The sequence below is a fragment of the Pezoporus wallicus genome, unplaced genomic scaffold (genome assembly GCF_028554395.1).
Source record: "Pezoporus wallicus isolate ANWC-B61680 ecotype Strahan unplaced genomic scaffold, APGP_CSIRO_Pwel_v1 scaffold_3294, whole genome shotgun sequence".
Taxonomy (NCBI): domain Eukaryota; kingdom Metazoa; phylum Chordata; class Aves; order Psittaciformes; family Psittacidae; genus Pezoporus; species Pezoporus wallicus.
The window spans coordinates 11,677,760-11,694,692 of record NW_026635478.1 but is presented as its reverse complement, the minus strand read 5'-3'; the positions used below and the strand labels follow the sequence as shown (position 1 = coordinate 11,694,692).

The 16,933-nt window shown below is 37.0% G+C and overlaps 1 protein-coding gene across 4 annotated transcripts in view; it reads left to right on the top strand.

Annotated features, from left to right (window-relative positions):
- GYS2 (glycogen synthase 2) overlaps nt 1–16,933 on the top strand; it is a 42,874-nt gene that overhangs the window by 19,258 nt on the left and 6,683 nt on the right. For all 4 annotated transcript variants that reach the window (XM_057428173.1, XM_057428146.1, XM_057428156.1 and 1 more), the window contains 8 exons: nt 4,390–4,534; nt 8,353–8,470; nt 8,886–9,006; nt 10,758–10,864; nt 14,149–14,208; nt 14,859–14,937; nt 15,582–15,695; nt 16,759–16,885. In XM_057428173.1, the coding sequence (XP_057284156.1) occupies nt 4,390–4,534; nt 8,353–8,470; nt 8,886–9,006; nt 10,758–10,864; nt 14,149–14,208; nt 14,859–14,937; nt 15,582–15,695; nt 16,759–16,885 (871 nt within the window). The remainder of the gene's footprint in view (nt 1–4,389; nt 4,535–8,352; nt 8,471–8,885; nt 9,007–10,757; nt 10,865–14,148; nt 14,209–14,858; nt 14,938–15,581; nt 15,696–16,758; nt 16,886–16,933) is intronic.

Sequence of the window (16,933 nt, the reverse complement as noted above, 5' to 3'; positions counted from 1 at the left end):
CCACTGATTTTAAAGACTAGAAGAGATCATTCTCTACATATAGTCCTCAGCTAAACATTCATGCATCAAATCTATACCTTTTATTTGAGATACAAACTGATTACTTTGAGTAGATAAAGTTTCTGTAAGGTTCAAGTGGTCAGGGGAATATACATAATTTATTCAAAGGTGTCACAAAGTTTTAATTGTCAGAATTATGTATTTCAATTCCAGTTTGTATTTGGTTTAATTTCCATTCATTATGCTTTCTTTTTTTTTCTTTTTCTTTATGAAATCATAGTCTAGCATCAGTACCTAGAGATTGTGCGCAGACCACGACAAATAATTTATCTTTCAGAACAGTATTTACATAGCTGATATAGTCTTTCCTTCTTTTCCACTCTCAAATCATTCTTCTTTATGCTTTTGTAAATCCTTTGCAATTTGTCTTTATCATTTTGAAGTAGGAATGTCTGATTCAGATTTATTACTTCAGTGATGTTATCTGTTTCCAAGAGAGACATAACACCAGTATTCCATAACTGTTTGATATTCTCTTCTTTTTGTATTCAAAGGCCATCTTAGTTGTCTTAGAATGTCGTGCTGGAAGGTTCATTGATTACCTATTGTTCCCCCTAACATGCTACATTTTAAGACATGAATAAGCTGTTATGCCCATCACATCGATCAATAGGAAAGACAGAGATGAGCTGAATTTTTTCCTCAGAATTGCATTGCAGCAAATGCAAATTTTAGTCCAAAGACTTATGCCTGTGGAACATCTCCCTGGTTTGCTTTGAGATTAGAATGGCCTTATAAGGGAGGCATTTTCCCCTCTAATCCTTGCTACCCTGTAAATTCTAATAACCTGCTTGGTTTCTAACAGTCAGAGTAGGAGGGGATCCTCACTGGGAGCAGCAGTGGAAAATTTACAGGAAAGGAAATATTGAAGTCATTAGTCTTTAAAAGTCACTGAGTAGTAGTTGCACTTGATGATCTTAAGGGTCTTTTTCCAATCTAAATGATTCTATAAACAGTTAATCTGACTTAGGTCTGGTTTTTCTCTTGATGCAGCTTTTATCTGCAGGTTTGCTAGTGTTCCCATCTGCTGATAACAGCCAACAAACAAAAGGAAGCATGACATGCTTCACAGATGCTTTGCTGAATGTGAACACTATGGAACATGTTCACAGGTACCTTAACCAAGGTGGATGAGAATCCAGGCAGCAGAGCCAAGTTCTGAGCAGAAACATTGGATTAGGGGTAGGAGCAGACTACCTGCACTGGTGTTCCGCTTCATTTTGGCCTGTTTGCTCAATACAGTGCCACGCCCCATGATGCCTCTAATTCTGGAGCTAATACTGTCACAGCCAGCTCAGCTGTCTTTGCACAGTACTGTGTGGACTAAATTTGTCTCCTGCACTGTCTCATCAATTAAGTTCCATTTAACCTGCCCTTCAACTTGCCCAAGGCTTATTTTCTAAAGTCACTCATCTAGCCTGCTCGGAAGTGCACGGTGAGGTTTCTTACTCCACGCTGTAAATGAGGTCAGAGGCCAAGATCTTACTTTACTGGAGGAAACTGCAGGAAAAGGAGAGCAAATGAAATGTGAGAACTCTTTCCTCAGCTTATCATTTTTAATAGACATGGAACTATGTACCTTTGAAAAAACATGCCAAAAGTCATGAAAGCATGTGCAAAATACAATCTTTCCCATTTCCAGAAGATGAAAAAATGAATGGCAATAAAGACACAAACATCAAGATGTGTATGTGTTAAATGTGTAAAATGCTTTCATGCAATCAAAGTAATTATAAGCTACAGGAAATAAGCCATAGTGCTTTGAATGATCCTTTTATGAATCTTTCTCCCAGTAGTGTTGGTGAGGGTTTATCTATGGTTAGTAAACAAGTCCCAGATTTAGGTTTTAATTACATTTCGTAAAAAATCCGTTCTTTGTGAGAAAGGGAAAAGAGAATGAAAAGCCTTTGAAAGTTTGGCTATTTTGAAATTATTTTTAATACAAAGTCAGAAGTATTTAAAAAAACTTGCATAGCTGTGTGTGTGCAGTGGTACCCCATCCCATTTGTGTGTTTGCCAAAGAACGGTCCCATTTTGTATCTTTGGTACACAGAATGGTTGAACGTTCATAATGATTTTTAGTTTTGTTAGTCTTCAATAAGCAGCTTTCTACCTTGCTTGCAGCATGTAAGTAAGAGTTCTGTTCTGAAAAACATACATGTGGTTTTCTTAAGAGCTGTTTTGCAGCATCAATCAGTGGCATCTGTATGCTCCAGAAATATCAGTGAATTAATTTGCCACACTCATGTGAAGGAAGGTAGCTACATCATGCAGTTTTTTTTTTAGGGAAGCTTTTATTAGAGTTAGCAATACCAAGTACTTTATAACTTCAGAGCATAGGTACAGTGGATTTCAGATCTAGATGTGAACACTCAACACTTTAACAGGTCAGACTGTGACACTCTAAAGAGTCAAAGTAGTTCACCTTTATTTTTCTTCTCCCCTACCCTCCTGCCCTGTGCTTTTTCTACCATTCAATTTCTGTGACAAATGAGGTATGTTCTAGGGAAAAGATCGTCTTTTATGACATGGTTGTGTCTCAGAATTCTCATGGGAAATGTGGAAAATACAATATATAAAGATACAACTGAAAGATTGTATCATAATGAATAACATTATGTGGTAACGCATATTTCCTACCTAAAGATTCTTCCTAAAAATCTCTTTTGCAGGCTTAGAAACTCTTGTCATATAGGATCATCAATATCAAAAGAAAGCATCTATCTTTTTGAACTTTTCATCTAAGATTTTTCAAGACTTCTTTTCTCATCACATTAGGGTAGCATTTTCAGTTTATATAGTGGCAAGGACTTGCCCACCAGCAGTGTAGCACCACTGCAAAATTAAGAGTGCCTGGTGCTAAAAGCACATAAGTTTCTTAGCAAAACAGTTGTAAAAAAAAAAAAATAAAAATATACCTACCTAAGTAAAAATAAAAAATTATTTGCTTAAATGTTGTTCCCTGAAATGGCTCACATTTGCTCAAATTTCTGTAAATATGCTCTGTACCAACCTTGAGCATGTAAAAAGTTATGATGTAAATAGCTTTATTTGTGGCTAAGTTCTAAAGTACTAAGAGCAGCATGCTGTGGCAAAGGTCAGATAGTCCAAACTATAGAAAGTACTATCTGCCCATCCTGTACAAGGTACATAGTAATAGCCCTTAAGGGAATCATCATTCAAACATCAAGTAACTTTTGACACAACAAGCAAAGTTGTTATGACAAAAAAGGAAGTCTAAGTAGGTAAGTATATATTCCTAATATTCCAATAATGGTTAAATCTATTATGGTCGATGAAGTTACAGAGTCAAATGCAATCAAAATCAGACTGCACCTAGCGTTAGGCGGTGATAATGACAGACCTCATTAAGAGTCATTGTCACTAGCTATGTAACTCACACAGGCTATTTGGTGCCCATGCTGTTGACCTTAGGAGGTCAACATTTCTGTTCCCAGAAGTGAAACATCATGTAAGACTAAGAGGATTGTAATTTAATTGTAATCATCAACACTCTGTTAGCACTACTCTTTTTTAGACAATTGCACTTTTTTGTGTAATTGCACAATTGCTCTTTTTTAGACATTGCAGCAATGCAATCATTAGTGAACATTTGAACCTTTAAGCATGTGCTCAGTAGGTACTGTGCATTTTCTTCCCATCAGGATAACATAAGCTCAGTAAAAAAAAACAAACAACAAAAACCTGCAAGTTTTAAAGGTAATTCAGAAATATTTTGGTATTTGGGGTTGTCTTATCTAGCAGTTTAACTTATCTCTGCCTCTAGAAATTAATGGAGTTCAAATTGAAGTAAAAAGAGCAGTAAATAACAGTGGTAAAGCTGGAGGAAGAACATCTCTGAATATCAGAAAATATCTCATTTCCTATTTTCTTTGTTCCATCGGGATTTGTGGCTGAGTCCTTACATCCTGCCTCTCCACCACAACTCCATTCCTCTCTGGCCTACCCATGATCCCCACCATTTTACACAGTCACCAGGTTCTCTCCTCATCCCCATTCCTTTTTTTTACTCTCCCCCATACCTTCAGACACCAGCAACTTTGCCACTCTCCCAAGTTTTCCAACAAGCTCAGGCGAGATGCAGCATGACATATTGCCAGCCACCAGGTCAGATAGCACAGGTACTTACCTTTCATGGGATCGGTGAGATCATTAATCTGGGTCTCCTTCCATTGCTAACTGCCATTTTTTCATGCTCATGCAGGAATTGTGACCTCTCTTGCTCCTTCAAACTCTGAAATTGTGGTAACAAGTCTGATGAACATATCACACAGGTGTTTTATTTTTGTTTGTTTTATTATTTAACAGTTTGACATTGACAAGGAAGCAGGAGAGAGACAGATTTATCATCGGTACTGTATGGAACGGGCATCTGTACATTGTGCCCATGTGTTCACCACAGTCTCACAGATAACAGCTGTAGAAGCAGAACATATGCTTAAAAGAAATCCTGGTAAGACTTCGGTTGTTTTCTCCAAATCAAGTTCAGCACTATTTAATAACTGCTTTCAGTACCATTTCAGGAGAGCATTAGTTTAACTCCATGGATGTTAGGCTTTCTTTGCAAAGACATCTCAGCTTCAGGAGATTCGCTTATAGCAAGGTTTCCAGTGATGTTGTTATATTCAGGTCAACTGGTGAAAGCAGAAGTTGGAACCTTTGTAGTATATTTCACCAGCTTTTACAGTGTGAGATTTGTTGCTCTGCTAGCAATGACTGATATAATCTTTTAGAAATGTTGCAAAAATTTAGTGTGCAAAACAATGTTAGATGAGTTTTGTTTTCCAGTGCTAAATCTGTTTCACTTTCCTTAATATGGTAGAGATCAGAAGGCAAAAACCAAACTGTAAATCAGTACAGTTCATTTCCTTGTCTCTCTCACAGCTAGGAGTAGCAGTGTAGTTATGATCATTGTGATCCTAGGACCTAACCATGAGAAGTTTCATAAACAAATATAATACTTCCTACTAGACCAACCAGTACAGTTTGAAAAAACAATTAAGATGTGCCCAATGGTTTGTCTGACTTTTCGCTTTCTATTACTCTCATAAAATATGAGACTTACCAATAAAACTGGTTGTGTTCCATGTGTGGAGTTTAAATAAGGTCATGATCCCAGTTTGATGTGCCACTAAAGTTCTTTTGAAATCGGCACAGTGTTTTATAGGGCTAAGTCACAGTACTCCTTCCAAGGGTAAGCATCATGGATGAAACACAACAATTTTGATTCTATTTAGCAGGAGTGTTCACACCTTAGTTGGTTATTTTAAGTTTAACAATGCTCAAATGACTTTGGGGTTTATTTTATTTGCTTGTTCTTTGTAGGTTTTTTTTTAATGGAAATTGCAGTGCTAATCATAGTTTGGGACTGTTATCCTTTTTAACTTCAATGCTTCAAGCCACAGTATAGTTCATGCATCACGATAAAAGAGCTGTCCGTTGGATCCTTTGTCTCATTCCTGACTGTCAGTAAGATGATGAACTTAGAAGATTTTTTTTCTTTTATTTTTAAACATGACAAAAGTAATGTAAGTGTTCGGTCATCTAATCTGGGATATCTCTGAAAGGTCTTGTTTGCAGAGCACTTGATCTTTAAAAACCAGACTTCTGAAGCTATTTTTTATTGGCATGAGGCTTCTCCCCACAGCAGCTACTCTTGAAAATCATTGTTTATATTTTGGGATTTAAGGAGGCTGAAATGAGTCTGAATCCAGTTTAATTTGGGAGAGAAAATCTGCTGACTGCTCACAGGTAGAATGTCAGTTGAAGGTAAAGAAAATTCCATGCACAGAGATTCACAGGCTTGAGCTTTTTTTTTTAATATGCTTTCAACTTTGAAGAAGCCAAGTAAATATATATAATGTTTGGGTTAAAAATATTGTTGACACATATGCTTCATATTGACAACGCTAGAAAGAAATACAATAGGAACTGTTACCTCAAATCCTAGGAGGCAATTATAAGTAGAAAATATGTTTAGATGGGAATAAATACTTTAATAGTTTCTTTGACTCATAGACCACAGATAAACTGTATATGAATCTATTTTCATACTATTTATTCTCTCTGAAGTTGTAAAATCAACATAGACATTGGCTGTTCAAAAAGCTCAGCGATCCATCTGTAGATCATTAAACTTGTATTCTGCAAAGGAATGTGAATACGGGAAGAATGTGTACACTTCTCAATCCATTTTAAAAATAAACTTTAAAAGGGGGATGCAGAATTGGCACAATTAACTTCTTTTTGCATTTGAATTTATTCAGATGTAAACTTTGCAACAAAGTTGATAACTAAAAATAACTGAGGAAACGTGATATGTAGAGCAGTCTCTGCTACTTCTCATTAATATTAAACTTGGACACAAATTATAGATCTCAACACTTGGAAAAGCCCCTTTAAAATTCAGTAGACATGATTGCATAGGGAGCTTTTTTTTTTTTTACCTGGACAAAGGCAAATTTGCCAGTCTAAACCTAGCAGAATGATTGCTGGACAAAGGCAAATTTGCCAGTCTAAACCTAGCAGAATGATTGCTTGCATTATTTTGTTATTATTTGATCAATAATTTATCAAAACATATTTGTCAAAAGCCTGAGTATCTAATATTAAACATGTTTTCTTTGACCTATCATGCAAGATTCTGTCAGTGATCATAAGGTACACTCCTGTGATTTGGATATTGATATTATGGGTTTTCTAATATTTTCATTCAGGTATGAAACATAGTTTTTACTAGCAGTAGAGAAGACTTTGAATCAGAATTCCAAGACTCTTGAGCATCAGTTAAGGTGTAGATCTGGACTTTGTTCTGTATATATTTGAAATCATAGAAGCAGACTCTGAAAAGTATGAGTCAACCCTGAATCTTAGTAACTTATCAACAGAAAACATCATACTGTGCTATTATTACTTTAATCAATGCCAGGTTCGTTCCTATAAATATAGAAGTCAAATCATCCTGATCTGACCTACTTGGGATAATTTTAAAACAAAAATGTCATCAATTCATTAAACAACAAAAATCCCAAACAAATTAAAATAGGAACAAAGGTTTCTTTCATCATTTCTTCCATAGGGTAAGGACACATTGCCTCACATGTATTCAAAATATTATTATATGTTGAGCAGAAATAGTGAACCGATGCTTTAGGCTCCCACATCCCACAGATATGTTCTGTATCTCAAAGGCATAAATAAGAGAGGGACTGAGCCCCGGTCCTGATGAAAGGGTAAATGAAGCTGCAGTTGAATCAAAGAACATTGGAGTAGGTTATATTCAGGCTGCTGATGATGGGTAAGTGTCCAAAACTCTCGGATAAATGTGAAAGTGTAGATGGAAATTGGCCAGAAATACACAATCACAGAGTCTTACTTTATCAGAAAGAGCCTGAAATTATTGCAGTCCCAAAGCTATGTCCTGCATGAGCCAGTTCTTCCATGCTGGGCAAGAAGCAGGTCAGAGGAAGAAGATATGTTGTCAGTAAAGACAAAGGGAAATGGAGGATGTTTCTGCTTTCTTCACATACCCCACTCATATGAAGCCACACAAGTCTCTGTTCAGAGCACCTCCTAGGGCTAGGCAACAGAAGATAAGGACACAAGTTTTCTTGCCAGACCCACCAAGATTCTCCTTTCTTGTAACTGAGAACCAGATCCTAAGTATCTGAGAAGTAAAGATTTCCTGGTCAAGGCTGGACTTGTATGGTATTCTATGTCTAGTTTTAGGAGAAAACCAACAGATTACTGAAGGGAAGTCTTTTTTAAAAGGTTTCTTACATTCTCCCTTTTCTGGTAAATCCTCAGAAGTCTTGACAGAGCAGACCTCTCATGCCATGCAGTAATCAAATGCATGGTACAGCAGTTTCTGCTTTCAAGAGCAGTGGTTGAGCTGGCAACACTGATATCCAGAATAAAGAGGTAAAGGGTATATTGCACAAAAACCATATGGTTAAATGGAGACATTACTTAAGTCTTGATGGGACAAAAGGGCATGGGGGATACCCCACTGTTCAGCATGATCTGTGCTAATTTTGAGTACAAGTCAGGGTGGTACTTGAACGCTTCAATGCGGTAGACAGTGGAGTGTCACATGCAAAGATTTGTGGAGTAAGCTGGTGTAGACCATTGTGTTAGTGGTGTTCCCCATCCATGAGTAATAAGAGTACATAACCATTCACATACTGACAGCTGAAAGACATGTTGGTTCTTTCCTTAAAGATTTCTCAGACTCTGAAGATGTCTACCTCTGCCTTTTCTCTGCTTTTCCAGATGTTGTCACCCCAAATGGCTTGAACATTAAGAAATTTTCAGCAATGCATGAGTTTCAGAATTTGCATTCCATGTACAAGGCTAGGATCCAAGAGTTCATTCGAGGTCATTTCTATGGGTATGCTTTTACTTTTCAAAACTAAGCACTGGTTGTCCAACACTATTTAAAGCAGGAACCAAAGCAGGAAGACTAACAAGTACTTCGAAAATGTTACCAACTTATTGAAGTATCTGTCTGGGATTTATCATTCAGAAGCTAAAGGGATTTCAGACCCCAGTTCTAACTCTGCTTAACAGATTGTGGGATCAGGCAGAGGGTCTTGATTTTTGTTGTTGTTGTTGTTGTTGTTGTTATTTACCCAAGATACAGTTTATCAGATTAAGATACTAATTTTAAAGAACAGCAGAAAAGCCTCACTTTCATTGTTTTCTTGGGCTAATAAATTCCTCCAGAATAGAAAGCTGTTGCTTATTTTGCTTTACTGTGTCTTGAGAAATACTTTGTGCTTTTCTGTCTGTTTGCTTGGTTTCAGCCACCTTGACTTCAGTCTTGAGAAGACCTTATTTTTCTTCATTGCTGGGAGATATGAGTTTTCCAACAAAGGAGCTGATATGTTTCTAGAAGCCTTATCAAGATTAAACTTTTTGCTGAGGGTAAGAAAGCTTCTGCAAATGTAGATAACAGAGTTTATGTTCAGACTTACCATACAATGGAAGTTACCTGCAAGAATTTCCATGCCGTACTCTGGTGTGCAGGAAATTAATTATGGGATATGAAGAGTTTTCATAAAGCTCTCTCCCTGAATCATCAGAGTATATAATGATCTCAGGCTGCTTAAAAATAAGTGATTATATAGTTCAAGAAGTTAATCCATGGTTATCTCCCTTGTTTTTAAGGAAAAATACTGAAAATATGATTCAAGAATTTACCCTGAAGATTTACATATTAGAAGGCAAATAAAAATAACCCTTTAATGATGCAATTTAAAAATATCTTTTAAAGCAAATTGTTTAATTCATTAGGACCTGGCAGTGATCTTTTAAATCTTTGAATACTATTATCGCATCGGACGGGAATATTGCATTAAAATGCAAGGTGCAGCAGTGGCCTGATGAGTAAGCATGGGGAAGCCACTCACGCCTCTGTGTTTCTGTTTCCTCAGGTGAAAAATGTGTGCAATGTTTCTAAATGCCTTTATGGAGTACTTTAATGAAAATAAGTCCTGAGACTTGTCATGATCAAAGACCAGAGCACTTCCCACCTACAGATGAGGTCACTGAATGACAGATGTGTCCCAAAGACTGACACATTAAAGAAAAAAACAGCAGCAAAGCAAGCAAACAAAAGCCTGATCAGTTTTCAGTCATGTAGCAAGGATCAGTTGGCTGTTGTCCTGGACTGTCCTTTGTGTTCTGTCATTTAAATGATATGGGAAAATCTGGATAAAAATCTTGATACTCTATTGTTAGTGCTAAAAAAAAGTATTAATTTTCCAAACTCTAAGTACACTTGTTCCGCCACCACTTTCCACTAATGCACCGTTAGAGCCTGTGGACTTTCTAGAAATGCTTAATTCATTCACTCTTAATCTACTCACACAATTCACTCACACAACAGGTCACCTCGCATAACTGAAGTTTTTCTTCTGCAGCTTTGCCAAACAACTGACTTCTGTTGTTTGGCACTGCTGTGCAACATCAGCTACCTGTTAATAGCATTTACATAACTATTAGCTATGAGTGCTGACAATGTGGAAGGTCTTATGTGTTAGGATGGAAAGCATTGCTTGAGCAATGGTTTGTGTGTAGCAGCAGTTTCTTCTTTTATCTAATGATTTATATGACGTCAATTACAAGCCAGGCTGATGGAAAGTCAAAGGAAATTCTGTGTGTCTGGCAGGCTCTTTGCCATGAGTTCAGGTAGATAGTGGTTGCTATCATCCCTCTTTCTGCCCATACGTCCGGGGAACTATTGCTGTAGAAAGTAGTTCTGCTTGCTGCTGTAGGAAATCCCTTGCCCCATGCCTCGGCACACCTAGCCTAGTAGACTAACTGTTCATTTCTTTAAGCCAACATATTTTGTGCCAGGTGAGAATATGTGTGTACGTTTCTTACTTTTTGCACTCTATGTTCATATCCTAAGCCGTGGCCTCTAAACCATTAGAAGTCAGGAAGATCTCTGTTGTCCAAATTGGAGCTGGGTGACATCTGTTTACCTGTATCTATCCTCAACTGTATCTCTGACTTGACAAAAACTTCATAGCTAAAGGGAGAGCTATAAGATCAGAGCCTTCCTGGACAGTCAGACAAAGAGCATTGGCTTTTCCTGTGACTAATTCTTAAAGTTGGCTGTGATATCTTTTAGTGAGATTTTTCTTTTTCCTCTCCATCTTGTGTCCATGTAGGTTCATAAGACTGATGTTACAGTTGTTGTGTTCTTCATCATGCCAGCCAAGACAAACAATTTCAATGTGGAAACCCTGAAAGGACAAGCAGTCCGGAAGCAACTCTGGTAATTGCCATTCTCACTGACGGCCTCGAACAGTGGAGACATGCAAAATTTTAACGAAGAATAATGCTTTCTTTTTGTTCTGCTGAAATTGAGGATTGAGGATAACTAGAATGTATTTGTGGGGATGAAAGAAATGGGAATGGTAATTATAACTAGATGATCTTAAGGTCCTTTGCAACCCTAACCATTCTATTATTCTATGATTTCTTTTTTTTTGTCCAGGTTATTTTTAGTAAACAGCCCTTGCCATTTTTTATAACAAGTTAGCAAATAGTGCTTGTTTTGCAGTGACAAAAATCAAAGGTACTAGAAAAATACACTGATCTTTATGTCTTCTGACTGTTTCTGGTACTCCCTTTGGACACGCCATTGAGCTTCCACAAAATAAGGACTGTCTGCTAATTTATCAGAGTGAGCTTCTCTGCCATCAGTGGGAAAAAGTAATTATATGTCCTCTTTTATTTAGAAATATGGAAATTGTACTGTCTAATCCAGCAGAATAACAGTTGATAACAACTCTGTAATTTTCTGTATAACCTACAATAAGCAGTGGGCACACCAAAGCAGTGAAACTTACAGCTATAAAGGGAAAATTGCTACAGCCCTTCTTAGTTTAACAGGTTTCATTTTACAACTTCCCAAAGAAAAAGCAAAGCAGGGGCAGACTTAACCTCCCTTTAACTGCTGTGTGATCCTACTAGAGAAAAATATGTGTTGTGAGGTACTTCTGAACTGAGAGGCATGGCAAAACTGGAGGTTCAAATTCATAAAGAAACTAAATGGTGGGTTGTCAAGGATGACTTCTGTTTAGAAAAAAAAAAGGTGAAAAAATGCCATCTCACTAAACATATGTACAGATTAATTATCTAAGCAGGGAAATTGAAATATTCACCTTATTAGTTGGGTAGAGCAGTTAAACTCTGCTTGCAGAGGTAAGGAGGTTGGTCTTAAAGCTGAGGGACTAAAACTCACAAGACCTAGCTTCTGCTTTTATGCTTGTGTCTCACTGTTTAAACTTTTTCTGATGCCAGTTTTATATTTATAAAAGGATAGAGATGTAAATGACTTAAAAATCTGTAGATGAAAGGCACTGTGTAAGAGAAGGATACTACTTTCCTTGTTATCTCATTAACTGCCTCCAGTAGATGATCTCTGGCTCAGTTCCTGGATATCAGTAATCAAGTTGAAATCTCCGATTAATGGATACTAAACCTGCACAAAACCAGTGACAAAAATAGTTTAACAAGGATTATTGGAATCTTTTAGCTTTTGCCATATCTGGAAAAGAAGGCAGATAGCAGAAATCTATTTAGTCTCTAGATTATCTCTAAAATCATCACACAGCAACTTCTTGAGACTTACAGGGAACTTTTTACCTGGTTACCACTCTGGAAACAGGTACCACAGATGCAGAGGTTGGAATTAATTGTCCAACTCTGACTTCCTAAAAGTTATGTATCCCAGGTGCATTCACTGAAGAATGGAGTGGAGAGTAATGGTTCAGTCCAAATGATGCTTCATCCTATACCACTTCAGAAAGTATCTAAGATGAGTGAAGGGAATCATCCTCTGAAATGGACTATTGCTCTCAGCAAATGTGTGGAGGATCTGTACAACTAACTTAAATTGTAGATGGCTGAAGTGTGAGGTAGCATAGCCAGAGTTTTAATGAGAACTCTGTATGCAAGAACTGTAAGAAAACACTGGGAGTGCAATGGGAAAAAGCCATGCTTGCAGCACATGTTTTTGGCCTCTGCTTTTTCTTTGATATAAAGTATGCAATGTTATATAACAGGTATTAATATATAACATATTCAATAAATAATATATGGATATTGGGGAAGTTTAAATTAGTTTAAATATGCAAAGGATTTCCCTGTTGTATGTCTACTATGTAATTATTTTTCTACTACTCAGTAATGCAAGCACAATAGTAACAGTAAAGGTAAACCTAACGTTTTGGAATAATGCAAAAAATGCTGCTTCCAGCTATTCTTCCCACTGTGCCCTGTAAAAGCAAAAGACCCTCTACATTATTATGGTCACAGCCTGGAGCTCCTGGATAAAACCATGTGATAGCAGTATTGTGTAATACTAATAGATTATTTTAAGGATGACACAGAAATTAAATACCAGATGAGGTTGGCACTTATAAAGGAATAGATGCTGACTGATCTGGGATATAAAATCCTTCATTTCTTTCACTTCTGAAAAAGCAGTCTGTCCTAGCTGGCTTAAGTTTTGGACATTGTGCATGGCATGAGTCTATGAAAATATAGTCATGAAGGGAATAGCTTTCTCTGATTTGAATCATTTTTGTTTAACATTTAGCTGCTTTACAACTCAACCAAAATTAAGTCATCCACTGTTGTGTCTATGTGATTTGGGAGAGAGCAACTGAAAACAGGTGTGTGGGTTCTTGGCTTGATAGAGTTTAGGATTTCACTTGACAAGTTTTGTCTTAGCCCAAAGTATAATTCATAGAAATCAGGAAGGCAAGAAAAGTTCCATGAACTGGTCTAGTACTCAAATGGAGAGTGCATTTGCTATTTTGACAGCACTTCCAGTCATACTTTCAAGTTATTTCCACTAGGGTCAAGGTAATATGAGTCTACATTTAGAACATTTGTTCACTAGAGTTCTTTCTTAGCTAAAATATAACATTTGTCTGGCACAGGTTTTATTATTAGCTTAAAACATGGCCTGAGCATTCCAGGAAGTATTTTGGTTTACAAACTAATTTATGGCAAACTACCTTTTAGTCAAATACTTGGTTTCAAAATTCTTTGAGTTAGGAAGTAGGGCAGAATATGAAGGGAAAAGCTTGCTTTAAAATGCATATTTATTTAACTCTTATATCTCACATCTTTCTACTAGGTCAAATTAAATTGAAGACCTCTCAGTTTTCATTAGTGTCCAATGTTAATGATCGTCTTTCTATATGTAGAGTCATATCTGTGCTATCATTTTCATAGCTGAGATGAAAGTGTGGTCTACTGATCAGAGCAAAATATTAGAAGTAATTACTAATGAGATCAGCTCCTGGCTTTCTCAGTGCATTCGTCTTTGGATGTAGATCAAATGCACAGTTGTGTTGAAACCCATGAGTGTGGCTGCTGGCTGGATAAAAGAGCTTTGAGAACCAGACCTCTATCTGCTTCTGTATTCTTGGTTCCATCTATATATGTGAAAGCACAATTTAATCTCCAACAGCAGGAATCTCCTTTCTTCTGTCTTTGCCATGGATTCTTCTGGTTTATACATATATTTATTTATTTTCCCAGGGACACTGCACAATCTGTGAAAGAAAAGTTTGGAAAGAAACTCTACAATGCCCTGCTAAAGTGAGTGTACAGGTTTCTTTGTTCTGCCTTGCAGAGCCACATATTCAGTTGCTTACCTGTGGTGTTTCTGTGCTTCTACTCTTGGTGTAAGAAATTTGAACATCTATAGGAAGGACATAGGAGAAGAATATGGGACCCTTTGTTCCATATACAGGTTACTTGTTCAATAGGCATGTCACAGAGGAAAAATTCAAAGGTACTAACATCCCACTGTGAAAAGAGTCTCAACAGACATGGGGGATGTCTAAGTAACACAGTGAGCTTACTCACTGCCAAAAATCGGCTAACTCGGCTTAAAAAAGCACCAGAGACAAAGTAATATATACCAGTGGCTTAGTCATATCCTTTCAAAAGACCCTTGTAAATGAATGACCCAAAACACACATGTGATTACTGGAATTTCAGCAAAAATAAGGTGTGTCTGAAAAATAGAAAAAAGGAATTCTTTAGCTGTTTTAGAAGCTAACTGGAAGGTCAGCAAGTGTATGGTAGAACAAAATGTAGGGAATACAGAAGAGCCATGAAAACAAAGGAAAGATTCATGTTGACATCAGCAGACTTCAGATCAGACCTTGTTTGCCATTTCTTCGTTTTCTTTATACAACTGATAATAAGTCAATTGGTAAATAGGTTCTGTGTTGCCTCTGCAGAGGAGAAATTCCAGACTTGAACAAGATTCTTGACCGAGATGATATAACCATTATGAAAAGAGCCATCTTTTCAACTCAGGTCAGAAAATGAACTATTTAAACAAACATCTAGTATAAATGATTAATATGACTATGTGCAAGTATTGTGTATGACATATAGTGATATGCATTCATTGAAAAGAGGTTTTGAGTAAATATACTTCTCATTAGTAACATTTAAAGATTAGCTGTGACTGTTTTTAATGAGAGTATGACCCAAACCAATTCTTTAGGGGAATCCATGGATATTTTCCTCCAGTCATATGCAGGACACCAAAATTTCTAATTATTTTCTTCTGCACCAAGTGTGAACTTTACATTATTTCTGAAGCATGGATTCTTCCATTTTTAGAAAAAATGTAAAATCAGTCTCTTAAGGAGGCATAATGCATTGACTAAAAACCTTCAAAATTATGTGGTAGGCTTTTCTAAAAGTTAGTACAAATACATTTATTATGAGGTAAATAAAACAAGTCCTTGACAGCTTTTATGGTCTCATTTGTGGCCTTATTTATATAGAGGACAATTTTATATGTTCATAACTTTCCTTTCTTCCCTTAAAATTGAAGTAAATATCTATTCACGTTGATGACAAGATCTCCTACTGTCTTCCACCTTAGAAAACAGGAACAGGACTCTGACAACAGTTTTGTCTGGCTTATGGATTGCCTTTTCTCTCTTTAGCGCCACTGTCTGCCTCCAGTGACCACCCACAACATGATTGATGATGGCAATGATCCAATCCTTAATACCATTCGACGCATTGGCCTTTTCAATAATCGTTCAGACAGAGTAAAGGTACATTCTGTCTTTTTAATTTTAGATATAAAATTGAATTTCTTTAAATAGTCTCCGTCTGGATCATTAGCATGGAAGTGCAGTCAAATTCTTGAGAGGCCATATTATACTAATAAAGTAGTTCTTTCTTCTTCCCTTTCTAGGAGTAACAGCTAGTCAGTTCACAGATGATATCCTTAGTTTCTGTTTATCCGAGTTAATTTCAAGTTAGAAATCTGATGTTAGGAAATTGTTTTATTGCTGCTTCCTTAAGTGAATGAGGAACCACTAGTCCTGAAATCCAGACAGGTCATTTGCAGCCAGATATAAAGCTCTATTAGATGCATTTGCTTAAAACTGGAGGTTCATCATTTGAGCACAGATATTTCTGGAGTGTTGTTTCGTCTATTAAGAACAGCACCCTGATGCTCAACATTTGCTGTAGAAGGTAAACAGAGGTTTGATCCTGAGAAGAAATACCTGTTCAGGCTGTGCTCATGTTTACATAAACATGAAGCTAAACGTGTGTAAATAAATCCTTTCCTCACTTCCACGTCTGCTATGCCAGACCAGAGAAATAATCAACACCTACTTTCACAAGTCTGCCAACATTGGGATTTTTTGTTGTTGTTGTTGTTGTCCCAAATTTTAAGGGATTCATTGCGTACTGTAAAGATTCCTGTATTTGAGTTGGATGCTGTGAAGCTCAGAAGTACTGTATCCTCCTGAGGCCTCCTCTGGAACAAGACCTGCCATTACTTTGTACCTTGGTACAACAGGCCAAGAGAACCAATTTAGTATTGCTAAATTCCACAGCCTTAGGTATAACCCTCAATGCACATGGTCTTCCTTGATCAACAAGCATAAAGCTGAACACCTCTCCAGAAAAAGGGTTCATTATCAATACCATTTCTAGGACAAGACTGCATGCAGGCAGGATACATTTTAGTATGGGAAGATGAGAAAAGGAGGTATTGTCCAGACACTTAGGAAAAGACCAGAAGAAATTGCTTAAGCTTATCAATAGTTAAAATGCACTGATGACAGTTTTCTTTCAACTCTAATGTAAGTTTTGAATATGCAGGTGATCGTACATCCAGAGTTTCTTTCTTCGACAAGCCCATTGCTGCCCTTGGACTATGAGGAATTTGTTAGAGGCTGCCACCTTGGTGTATTTCCATCATACTATGAACCCTGGGGTTATACTCCAGGTAGGCAATCTGTACCCTTAACTAGTACTGGAAGATAAATACTCATTC